General features: G+C 38.3%; 1 protein-coding gene across 1 annotated transcript; it reads right to left on the reverse strand.

Annotated features, from left to right (window-relative positions):
* Positions 1–259: 259 nt before the first annotated feature.
* Positions 260–6,955, reverse strand: LOC128865643 (uncharacterized). The gene is made up of 4 exons (XM_054105869.1): positions 6,772–6,955; positions 6,590–6,691; positions 6,259–6,522; positions 260–697 (listed from the first exon to the last, which is right to left on the reverse strand). Exons 1-4 carry the CDS (start codon positions 6,790–6,792, stop codon positions 299–301), a joined length of 786 nt encoding a protein of 261 aa, XP_053961844.1. The 5' UTR covers positions 6,793–6,955; the 3' UTR covers positions 260–298.
* Between the last annotated feature and the right edge of the window lie 6,844 nt (positions 6,956–13,799).

Here is a 13,799-nt window from a genome sequence, read left to right on the forward strand (position 1 = left end):
AATGGAAAAAACTCATTTTACGGAAGTGACTGATTGAAGGGCTTCACTGGTTCAGTCAATCAGAACTGCGACAATTAAAATAACAAGGATTCAGTATACTCGGGCCGACAACAATTAAACATTTTTTTAAACCGCATTTACAGCTAATTTAATTAAAAATGTCAAATAGAATTTATGCTTTAAAATTACAAATATACATACAAGTATGTACATGTCAATGTATTTTAAAAAATTTACTTATAAACGAAACTTGATTCAAGTTGGCCATTTTATCGCTTTATTAGCTAGAGTAACTTTTTCAATAATGTCCACCGCCGTGACCGCCGCGACCACCTTGGCTGCCACCGAATCCTCCTTGTTGGCCACCGTAGCCACCACCTACGCCACCGAATCCTCCTTGTTGTCCGCCATGGCCACCTCCTAATCCACCATGGCCACCACCAAATCCTCCTTGGCCACCACCACGACCTCCGTGACTACCGTAGCCGCCTTCACCGCCGCCATAGCCTCCTTGTTGTCCGCCATGACCACCACCAAAGCCTCCTAATCCTCCTTGGCTACCACCAAATCCTCCTTGCTGTCCGCCATAACCACCACCACGACCGCCGTGACTATCGTGGCCACCTTGACCGCCGCCATGGCCTCCGTAACGTTGTGGATGTGCCACTGCCAGCGCAACACATACCGCGAGGATTATCTAAAATTTAATTCAAAATGTAACAGGAAATATTTAAAGAGATATTTGCTGTTTACCATAATTTTGACCATTTTTAGAGCGTGAAATTTGTCACTTGTTTAATTATTAAATCTTTAAATTGAAACTGAATAAATTTTGGGAGTCCATGGTGCTTTTATAGAGACGTAAGCGATTATTGAAGTGAATGAATTGTGCGTTATCACCAAATAACCAACAATAAGAAAAACGTGTAAGTAAATTCCAATTCGTGCACAAACAAATATTTGCTATAATTGATATAATTAATAACATAATTTTTATACCCAAAGCACATATTTATGTTTCGCAATCATTATAATTTCAAAGAAGTGCTTTCTAAAATATTATCGCATATAGGAGGTATAATTACTGCAAAGTCGTGTAAAAATATCCTAAGGCGCCTGCTGATTCATGAACCATCTATACGTCCCTTTACACAGCTCATAAATATCAGAATTCAGTATTTCGATCCAAATATTTCACCAAAGTCGGAAGCTGTGAGACTCTGGAATCGTATGTACGAATAGAAGAATCGATTTTGACCACTCCCAGTTGCGTAGGGTGCTAGACAAGGAATCATAAATCAGTAAACTTAAAAATTGGCGCGTACTCTTAGGTGTTCAGCCGAACTCTCCTCCTCTTTGTAGTGTGCGTCTTGATGCTGATCCATAAATGGAGGTGCCTACAGTTTCAAACCGACTGCGAACGGCTGATATTTTTTTATGAGGAGCTTTTTCATGGCAAAAATAAATTTGGAGGTTTGCCATTGTCTGCTGAGTGGCGAACGCCATTACAAAAAACTTTTCCTATCAATTGCTGTTTCATGCAGGGAGATTCGAACCTACACACTCCGGAATGGTAGTCACGCACCACGCCATTCGGCTTCGGCGGCCGCGGTATACGCGTTGGGTATAAAAATTTGAGCTTACAGAATTTTATAAGTATAATGTGTAATTTTGATATGCCGTCAAAATAATTAAAATGTTTTGCTTATGATTAGGAAAACCCAAAACAGTATCAATGGGTTAAGGCTAATTTTTTGAACTTCTTCTTCACCTCTTATTTATTTATTTTTTAATCTTGACCGTTCTTTATTATTTATAATATACATTTTTAACAATTCTGTGCAACAAAATTTAACTTTTTTGGAAATAACGAAGCTCTACCAATAATGGTTGGTGCGTGACTACCATTCGGAAGGGCACAGGTTCGAAACAACGAGCATGAAGCACCAATTGATAAGAAAAGTTTTTTCTAATAGCGATCGCTTCAATTGTTGAACTCCGAGTGTGTTTCTGTCACAAAAAGGTCCTCATAAAAAACAAACGATCTGCCGTTCGGAGTCGGCTTAATACTGTAGGTCCCTCCATATGTGAAAAAACGTCCAGACGCACACCACAAATATAAAGAAGAGCTCCGCCCAATACCCAAAAAAGGCGTGAACGTCAATCATAATCACACCGATGGCGAAAGCTGTCTTGGCAACCAATAAACTAGTGAATATTGGTGTCTCGCAACAACAACGGCTTCGAACACATAATGGGAAGACATGCCTTTGCCAACTTAAACGGCGGTGAACTGTTCCTTGAACTCTGCAGTTCCTTCGATTTGGCTATTGGCGGCAAAAAAAAAAAAAAATGGCTCTCCCCCGATAGTAGAACAGAAAATCAAATCCACTATACATATAAGTATATGCATGAGTCGAAAATGGCGCAAATATCTGCTAGATGTCAGATTGAAAAGAAGTGCTTCTATTGACATTCGTCCTCGTTCGATCCATCTTGATCTTGGGATGCCTCTGGCATTCGTTGTAAATATTTTAGCGTTTATTATTTTTCATTGAGTTTTCGTGGGGTCCATTGCCATGGTATGGCCTAGCCATCTTAGTGTTTGAGCTTTCATGAACCGCACAACATTTTTCGCTCTTATAAGTTGTTCCAGTTCGTGGTTCCATCTTATACGCCACTCGCCGTTGCCTTTGAGTACCGAAAATTAGCCTCAACATTTTTCTCTCGAATATTTGGAAACTCTTTTTGTCTTTTTCACTTATTGTCCAAGACTCCGCTCGTAGCAAAGAACTGGTCGGACTATATGTAGATTTATACAGCGAAATGTTGCAAGGTCTCTTCAGCAGCTTAGATTCAAAAAAGTTTAATAAGTCAGTAGAATGCTTTATATGCTGCTTATATTCTCTCGTCGATTGTGCTGGTAAATTTCATAAATGTATTTAATTTGACTATCATATAAGCACTCATATTATCATCATCACTATCCTCATTAAACTACACATTTTCGTTCTTGCCATGGGAAAGTTCTAATAGTTCCCCCTTGTCGGTGTGATATTCTCGCTCTTTTTCACCAATAGAAATTTCATATGACTGAGAAATATAATTACTAGACTCTAAAGGCAAGGCAACTAATCATTTTTATTCTTACAATGTAATAACTGCTGACTAACTCTAACTAAACTCCTCATTGTCGTCATGACAACCTTCTCAGCACTAATAATCATACTTCTCAATTTCGTTATCAAAAAGTAATCAGCACCGATGACAAAAACTCCTCATTTTCGTTATCATAAATTGTTTTATTTAAAAATATATAAAATTAATATTTTTTTGTATTCATTAGAAAACTTTTAAATATCAATTCGTTGTTTCATCCACGGAGATTCGAACTGCCGCATTTTTTAATGTTAGCCAAGTACCTATTTATTCGACTATGACGACCATACAAAAAACACAACAAAATTTCACATTCACTTTTTACGCACACATTTCACTTTTTCAGAGCAGCCACATATAAGCATAGAAATGAGTTGCCTTGCCGTTTAAAGTACAGTAGATATATTTTTCACTTATATGAAATTGCTATTATTAAAGAGAGATAGAATTCAAATCGAAACGGGGAAAGGAATATCAAGTGGGATACGGTAAACTAGACAGGGCTAGTTTACCCCGCACGACACTAGCCACCTTTTCACTGGCCCCATAAAACGCACTCATCTCCCTCTGGACCCAACCTGTCGAAACAGCTAGTTTCTGGGGCCTATCGTTAGATCAGCTAGACGAAGACGACTGGTGATTACACTACACTGACAGAGCAAAGTTACTGCTGCAACAACAAAAACAAGGTATATCAAGTGAAATATTTAATTTCTCCATTAAAAAATGTTGTATATGCCATTCTGATAATGCGCATGTATCAGATACTAATGAAATAGTTGTAAATGTGTTGGAATTTTTGCCGAAAGTACTCAGCAGTGTGTTGTAGAGTAGTTAACCTTAGCAATCTGCTGTCGTGGTTTACACCGTTCGGCAATTTTCATTTACATCATACACCCATTAGTTAAATCGTATCACGAGTTGTAGCCCCTGGCGGCTAGTACTCGTTCTTGTATTAGTTTTAGTATTATATATTAATTCTAATAAGTAAATAAATAAAATAAATCGTATCAGCTGTCACGTTCTACATATGTGTTGATGATTACTCGCATTAGTAAGTCAATCACTACACCATTAACCGTTGACGGGGAATCTTTCATTCATATTGTACAATATTTTCTTTCCTAATCGGAATTATTACGAGTTTTATTAAAACTTCTATGCTACATTTTTTATACAAAAAATCGAAAATAAAGCGGGCACTCTCAGATCATTTGCTTTCATTTCTAGTGAGCTGGTGGTGTTCTTGCTGGGTAATTTGTACCTACATATGTAAATGCAAATGTTGCATAGTTTAGGGCGCATTTTAAAGCGAAAAGAACTGTGCATTAAGTTTGAAATTTACATATAAGAGCAGATGTTGTTGTTGAAGTGGTTGAGTATTTCCCCTGAAATAATCCTAATTAGTGACCAGTACCGTTTTACTAAGACCGTCCTCGTGTAATGATGTTTTTTTTTTGTTTTTTTTTTTGTTTTTTTTTTTTTGTTCTAAGTCAGATCCATTTAGTGAGGTCCAAGTATAGCAGCAAATTCTTTATCTCAATGCCTGAGATCTCATTAATTTGCTGCAAGAAAGACTTGCCAAAGGAGCGGAGTCGTGCCCTAGCTTGCCCTGGGCATTCTCATAAGTAGTGGAAAAGACTTTCCTTCACCCCGTCCGCTTGACAGCTTCTGCAGAGAGAATTGAAGGAGAGGTCGAGTTTGGCTGCAGGATCCTCTACCTTCCAATGATCTGTAAGGATTGCGGTGTTGCGTGAAATGTTTGGCCGAGAGCATCCTAACAGATCATTCGCCCTTTGTATTTTGTATGACGGCCACATGTTTTTTGTTGTAATACATGTAGTTAGTTGCTTCCATCTTCTTTTGGCTAAACCATGATAGTGGGGAGCAATGGATGCTTTTATTGTGTTGAGTGGGGTGGAGACTGCCACCGCCTCTGCTAAGTCTACTGTTGAACCTTTTCTTGCTAGCTCATCCGCTATCTCATTACCCCGTATGTTCCTGTGACCGAGAACCCATATCAAAGTCAATGACTCAACATTTCCAGCTCCTCTCTACACTGTAAGACTAGTTTGGATGAAATGGAGTTGGAATCGATAGGCCCTTATAGCTGCTTGACTGTCTGAGAAGATAGCTACTCTTGCACCAACTTCCTTGTAGAGTTTTAGTGATTTGCATGCTTCTCTGATCGCCAACAGTTTTGCCTGACACACACTGGCATAGTCAGGAAGACGAATTGACTGAGATAGGTTGAGCGGCTCCGAATGGAAGTCAGCTCCCACACCACAGTTCATCTTAGAACCATCGGTATAGATTTCGATATCGTATCTTACAATCACCTTCCCTTTGCTCCATTTGGCTCTCGGTAGGAAACGCACCGTAAAGTATTTCTTAAAGTTAGGGTCGGGGACAGTGTAGTCTGATCTGTTTTTGAGCAGTGAGGGTCCTTGTAGGAGAATCTTACTGTGACCGTACGACCTTGTTGTCCAGCTTCCTATGTCTCTGAGTCTCGTCGCGCTGCAAGTAGCGATTGTTTTGTTGTGTAAATCTAATGGTAGCAGATGAGTTAGTACATTGAGCGCTTCAGTAGGACTGATGCTAAGCGCTCCTGTAGTTAAGATACACGCTATTCTTTGTATCTTGTTCAGCTTAGTTTTGTTATATTTCTTTTCTGTTGCAGGCCACCAGACTAGTGCCGCATATGTTAGTATTGGCCTTACAATGGCTATGTAGGACCAATTGGTTAGTTTTGATTGGAGACCCCATTTTTTATAAGAGTAGTAGTTGTTGTAGTTGTTGTTACAGCAACATAAACATTCTCCATACATATACGGGGAATGCTGCTGAAGTGACAGTCCTTTGCCGCATATAAATCCGGGTCGTTCCGGTTACGTAGAACCAACTGTCGTGTGAACATTTAAGAGTCTTTTGAAATATTGTAACATCATTGTTTGCAGTTTAAATAAAAAATTTATTTGGTTTCATATGAAATACATAATGCTTGATATAAGACTGAGTTGATTGCAACTAAAAACAGTAGTGTGATGAGTCAAATGAATCCTATAATACTGATACTTTCACACATGTGCCACATCCTTAACCCCATACTGGATAGATGGGACGACGATAGTAGCCGCCGCCATAACCACCAAACCCTCCATATCCACCATAACCATGATAGCCGCCATAGCCCCAACGTCCGCCATACCCATACCCGCCATAACCTCCGCCATGCCCATATAGACCACCGCCATAAATACCCGGATAATAGCCCAAGCCAAAGGTTTCCGAGCCCTTTAAATCAGCGTCTGCTTCGGCTGATGCCACAGCAACTGCACCGGCGCCACCAGCACCAATGGTTTCCTAAATGAAAGACAAAAATAATCAGCAAACAACAAACACTAGCGTATAAGCAGCAACAACAACGAACCGCATCAGCGTTGGCTAGCGCAGTAGCTTTAGCAGCTTGAGGATAACCATTTACAAAGCAATGTTGGCCAATGAGCAGCATAGTCCCGAAAATTAAAACATACTGCCAAATCGAAAAAGAAAACAATTTTAATAAGTGCAAAAACAAATTTCTGTTTATTTTCCGTGCATTGACACGCGTACCTGTGCAGTGTGCATCCCCATGATTTACGTATCTGTAAGTCTTCTATTTACTCAGCGAATTAACACTTAATTTTCGAAATAATTAACACTTTCGAGCCGCTGAACTTTGTTGGGCAGTTGGGCGTTCAAATTTCGTTCTAAAGTGTGTTGGTTACTTCTAAATTGCTATTGAAACTGAACTTGGCTATGAACTGACGCATCTTTTATAGTAAATCGGCATATCGGGTGAGCCCGAATGCATGAGGATCAGAAATCAAATCGTGTAAAAAGCTGCGTTTTAGATTTTGTGGCTTGCTTTATTGACTGCATATTCTGCCATATACGTACGCATACACTTACATACTAATAAATAAGGTGCGTTTCATAATCATAAGACACCCCTAATTTTTCAAAGTATTTTAATTTATATATTAGATGTCAGAGGGATATAAAAATTTTACACATCGATTAAAGTAACAATCTGTTTCATTACCGAATTTAGAACTTTTTTTTAGACATAAAGAAAATTTTTACAATAGCAAAAACGTATTTCCAGGCGTTTGAAAATGATAAGGCACTGTTTAATTTAAGTGATCGCGTAACAAAAGTATACTTTTTTCGAATTTTTTTTCTGTCGTCTAGATTTTTTTAGTATTCTATAGAAGCACCATTTGCTTTAGCGACACAAAATAACCTTTTTTTTCGTCGATTCTGCCAACTTTTTAAGTAAATTTACATCTAGAGAAGCCCATTCTGTCTTAATTGCTGCTCGTTAATCTCGTTGATCTGACTAATAAACCCCAAATGTTTTCTATTGGGTTTAGAAACGGAGAACACGCCGGCCAGTCCATAGTTTCTATGGAACAATCGGTCAAATACTGCCTTGTTTACCGCACAGACCGGATATAGTCCTGCTGTAAATAACTGTTAAACAAGTTGGTAACGAGGATGTGGCAACAAAATGGTGCGGAAGCGCTAGTTGGATTCTGGATGAATCACCACTCTAACCAACCAAGACGCGCCAGCTTGAGCCGTGGCAAAAGTTGGGTTCCTTTTCTTATTTTTATTAATTTTAAATGATGGCACCTCTGTAGTGTGCGCCAAACTGTTGTTTTTCAAATCTTATTTTGAACAACAGCGGCCAAGTTGGCGCAAGACTGAGTCGAGTTAGAAGCTTTTCTTATGGTTGCCTGCTGTTCTCGACTTGTTGCAATTCTCAGGACTCCGTAAAAAATTCTGGATAACACAACGACTTCTGCCTGTTTTTTTGATTGACAATCCATAAATCCTTGTAGGCCAAAATATTTCCACACTCCTCTTGCGATAATATTGAACCTCTCGGCATTTTAGGTTAAATTGAAAAAAAAAATTATAATTAAAGTCATCCAAAACAACAATCAGCACCTTCTATCTCTTCAGAGATAGTCCACAAATGCTCAACTCTCCCCACCCCTCTCCTTTTCGTCCTATCTTTTCTTCCTTCACCTCTTTTTCCGCTCTTGCAATGGTATCACAAAGGATGAACCAAACTTCTTTCGTCCAAGTAGGCCCACTCTCTGGGCAACCATTACTACCTAACCTAACCATCTCTTCAGAAGCTTATTTTCGTCTAGTGTCGTATAATTATAAAACGCCGAAAAGAATAGCAAAAATGCAGCTTCTTGCAAACAGATAACGGTTCTACAAAATAGAGTGAGCTTTCGCACCAGAAACAATTGATGGAAGCCTTAAGTCTATAACTGTTAAAATCACGCCAAATAAAAGCTACTTCGGGAAGTAAAAGCGAGCTTTTAGTAGTTCAAAAATTGTATACCAAAGGTGTCTTATGATTATGAAACGCACCTTGTGAACATGAATTAGCATGCGAGTGTACACTTGTAACGTATTTTCGTTGGGGTATTTTTTAAGCCACATACCTACATTTTTTCAACTCTTAATCCAAAAGGAACGAAGAAACCATTCTAGCTGCATTTTTGATTGCGCTTTCAGCGTTCATCTTCAGATTCCATATCTATGCTTGCTTGCAAAAGCCATTATTGTTGCAGTGGCAGTGACTGTTGAAACTATTGGAGCTGAGCAAAGGCAAGGTTGTTGTAAAGGGGTTTTCACTAGGGATGTAATATAACTTTTCAAGAGCATATTGAGAAAATGCCATTCAAGTGATCAAGAGGCTCCACTGCTTGAGCTGATTTGATCATTTGAGGTAAGATCAGAGGGAAATTCACACCAGACGGGGACGGAAAGGCGTAATTTGGCTTATTTTAAACTGAATCATTTATATACAGTGGTCACACAATTTATTCGTACACACAGTTTATAAACAGATACACCTGATACTTACCACGATTTATACAAAAGAACAAAATTTGGATATATTCGGAAAATTTAACGCATTTTTATTCAATATTTAAGGAACAAAAACTTCCAAATTCATTTCTGGAGTTAGAAAACTTAAGGTAATAACGAAAAAAGGGACAATTTTATGCAAAAATATTATTCGTACATAGCCATATAAAGAATATTTAACCAAAACACTTATACTAAGCAAAATCGACTACGGTCTGTTCCTCTTTGGGAACACACCAAAATCGGCATTAAACATCTTCAGGCCGGTATATCACCAAGCGGCGCGAACGAGTATTTTTGCACTTCGCGCAACTCCAATAAAAAACCTTTTAGCAGAGGCTGGCCTATTAATAATTGAAGAAAGAATACATCACATTCAAGCGAGACTCATTCCTAAATTTCTTTTTCCATCCAACTCAATCATCGACAAAGACATCTCAAATATAAACCGATCCAAAAGCCAGGAAAGAGTTACTTCTGTTATGCATCAAATATCGTCGGAATCGCCAACAAGCTAGAGTTATCCAATCTGATGGTAAACTACCAAGCAAAAATCCCCCTTAATGGGAGATAACGAAAGTATCCTGTGACCTCAGCCTATCCAAAATGGCAAAAAAACTACATTACCCAAAGCATTCCTTTCTATATTCCAGGAGCGCAAGACATACTATGAAGCAGACAATTTGACTTTGTGGTTCACAGATGGCTCAAAACGGAGACACTCTACGAGAGCAAACTTTGCCGGACTTTTCATCTGTTTTTACTGCAGAAGCAGTTGCCGTTTGTCATGCTACAAACATGGCCTTGGAAAATGACCGTAAAATTCTCATATCCACCGACAGCAAAGCAGTTCTTAATCCTCTATTCAATTCATCCACCATTAGCAGAATAAGAGAAACGCTTATTGGCAAGGAGGCTTCCTCACGCTTCTTTTGGATACCAAGCCATATAGGAATTCACGAGAACGAGATGGCCAAACAAGCCTAATCAGCACCGATAACAAAAGATCACACATGCGAAAAGAGAGATATTCTGTCAGCAATTAAACGATATCTCAACACCAGCATGAAAATAGAGCGGCTAAACTACACCCACCACCACTAAACTACCATAAACCGAGATCATATACCCCCACCGGCGAAGGTAAAACACAAATAAAACATTTATCCCGGCCACGTCTTGCCCACACTATTAACACCCATCAACACATCCTGACTGGCAAGCCACCTCCAGTCTGCGCACACTGCGGAGAAGCTCACCATATATTCCATGATAGTCCCGTTTTGGTAGACGCCAGAAATCATTAGCTGAGGAAGAACTGGATTAAATTGTTAAAAAAAAAACCCCACATCCGATAATATCATCGCTTTAACAACTGTATAAAGCACATCCGAGCCTGTATTTGAATTAAGTATAAATTTTCCGTACTTAGTTTTTAGTATATAAGTTTATAAGTACAAGCATATTTCATTTTATTTCTACACAAGCATTCTAGCCCTACTGTTTTTAAATACTTTTGTAGAGCTGATAGCCCTGGCAGCTAATGCTCTTTATCAATATTAACGTAATTAATTTAGTTTAATTTGTTAATAAATAATAATAATATTAAAAAAATAATATCAAAAACAAGTATTCAGTACTTTGTTGAGCCGCCTTTAGCTTTAAGGGGGGAGCCTGGTTTATGAGGTCTAAAAATTGCATCTCTTTGCGATTTTTTTTAAGGAAAAAATTAATTTAGCACTGCAAAGTTTTTTCTATCTTTTAATGAGCATTTAAAAAGTATAAAAAATTGTTGTACTGGTTAAAATAAGTTGAAAAAAATGTTTCACATAGAAAATAGTAGAGCGCTACAACGCTGGAGTTTCCAACTGGCATACAAGATACAGCTCGTAATTATTATCTAAAGCAAATTCAAATGGATTTCTAATTATCATGATTTTTAATTCTAGAATCTAGATGAACTAAGAAAACTGAGAGAAATTCCAAAATTTCAACTTTTTGGAGGTTTTAAAAAAAAAAATGCCTTTCTATAAAAAAAAATTCACTTCAACTTGGTATAAAAATCTTGAAAATTTTTTTTTTATCTATTTTGTTAGTTCAAATAGAAGAGAATTTAATACTGAAGGGAACAAGCTATGATTCATTTCAAAAGGTTCATTAGTTTTTGAAGTGAAACTTCTTTAGGCGCGTCGGGGGCCCCAAGGCAGATTGAAAATAGGCGAGTGAAACGGTAAGTCCGGAGCGTTACCGAAATCCGTCAAATGAGCGGGGCCAAGGAGCAGCTGCTCCTTCCCACTCTCGCCTATTCGCTCTCTCTCATTAATTTGTATATGCATGTTATGTTCCGCAATTATCTCTTTTATATACAAGTAAATAGCGTGTGGAGACTATAATAGAGGATTTTCGCTTTAAAAATTAGTTTGACACTGGTATTTGAACAAATTTCTATTGAAGAATACTTAGTTACACAACGAAATACTTCGTCTGGCCTTCTTCTTCTAGAAGATAAACCAGTGCAAAAATGCAAACGTCTCTAGCACACCCTGTAGCGAATAATTTCGAAATAATATGAACTGAAATGTATATAGCACACAAGTAAGCATTGAAGTAGACTGGCGACATGCAGGCAACCGACAATCGACAACCGACAACGGGTATTATAGATAGCCATAGCCCGTGCAAATGAGTGCTGTGTGTGAGTATCAGATAAAGCGCCGATTGAATGTGTGTAAGCGGGAAAGCAATAAGAAACTGCTGTGAAGTAAATAGATGGTAGGTATGGAGGAGACGAAGCGATACAATGAGTGCGTTTGCCAAACGAGTGACGATAGTTGAAGTAGAAGGTTGTAAAATGACATTTCAACCGTTTCGGTGTTCAAAGCAAATTGATTAACGCGCCAAAAGTAGGCAAAAAATACCATTGGAAGTGCAAAGAAATGTCAGCGTCAAGTGCAACACTGCACCCAAGTGTCAAATTTGAAGCTAATAAGGACAAAAATAAATAGTACAAATTTATGTGGAGTGATATAGAAAAAAAAAATGAAAACCTGAATTTAACACGAGAGAGAGGGGAAAGATCTAAACCGGGGCTCCCATGCATGGAACAACCAACTTAGAAGTTTCACTTTTACCGTGCGTGAGTCTGACAGACCCTAGTTTTTTTTTTTCATTCATGTACGCCAATTCAAAGAAATCATAAAAATGAAAAGTCGAGAAAAGAAGATAAAGTTTGTACTATAGCTGTCCGGTCACAGCGTAACTACCTAACGCTCGCCTACCTTTGGCTTTGTATCTACGGAAATATTGAGAATTAGGCTCTGTGACTTTCTTTGAATATTCTGAAATATATTAGGAATCGCTTAAAACGAAAAAAAAAAAATGAGTTTTTTGACCTTATAAACCAGGCTCCCCCCCTTAATAACTGCTTCCAAACGTCTATGCATGCTTTTTACCAATGCCTTGATTTCATTAGCTGCAATTTTCCACCACTCAACAATTAAAGCTGCCTTTAATGACGCCTTTGATGTTATTTTGTGCTTTCGGATTCTCCTTTCTTTCTTTCTCTCCTTTTAAGAGCTCTCAGACATGCCCAATTGGGCTTAGATCCGGTGATTGAGGTGGAGTTTTAAGCTGCTTATAGTGTGAAATAAGCCATTCTTAGGCGAGATAAAACGAGCGTTTTGGACCATTGTCTTATTGGAACAAGAACCCTCTAGCATTCAGTCCAAGTTTAACGGCACTATCACACAAATTATTCTTCAAAATGTTTAAATACAGAGGTTTGTCTATTTTATCATCAATAAAAAACATTTTTCCTACTCCAGTTGCAACTATGCACCCCACCCCCAAACCGCTGCATTTCCTCCTCCATGCTTAACGGTAGGAATACGATTGTTTTTTTCATTCTATTCTGTACTTTCTTTTCGCCAAACTCTGGGAGGGCAATCTGATCCGGAAACATTAAATTCCGACTCATCACTTATGCTGCAAATAGTCATCGACGTAAACGCATACCCCTGTCAGCTGTTACGATCAAACTAACGATCCTCTCAGGATTGCTCTCTCACCACACAGTGTTGCCAAACAGTACATTTCGAAATTATTTACAAAATAAACTTGGACAAATTTTAATTTTTGTTAAAATAACTTAAAAACAATGTTGAATAATGTTAATTATAGATAAGGAACTATTTGCATTTGGTGGCCTTTGACTTTGTCATATTATACAATGACAAATTGTAACTGATAACGCGGATGTGAGAAAAAGTGATTAAGCAAAAATAGCAATGGCAACATTGTAGAAATACGACCAAACACATCCACACACAAACCGATGTATTGTATAAATATGTAACTAAAAGAACGCAGTTGTTCTCTACGGGATGAGTTTTGCTCAGTTTTGTGCTCGTTAGGGGCCGCGGTAAGGGATTACGTACGTCGGTCACTGTTTTCAGCATAAGGGACTACGAAGATACGTCGGTGTCTGTTTGTAGCATTAATATGACGTTTTCCCAAAAAGAATCTGGCACAGTCTTGGGCGAACTTCAATATCTTCTTACTGTTTATATCTGAAATGTAGGGCTTGCGGCGTGCCACTCTGCTATATGATAACCAGCATTTTGCTGGCAATTACGAACTGTTTGTGAGCTTACTTTTTTATGCAAAGACTCTTGAATATTTCGGCATAGTATCGTGGAGGTTAT

The sequence above is a fragment of the Anastrepha ludens genome, chromosome 6 (genome assembly GCF_028408465.1).
Source record: "Anastrepha ludens isolate Willacy chromosome 6, idAnaLude1.1, whole genome shotgun sequence".
NCBI lineage: Eukaryota > Metazoa > Arthropoda > Insecta > Diptera > Tephritidae > Anastrepha > Anastrepha ludens.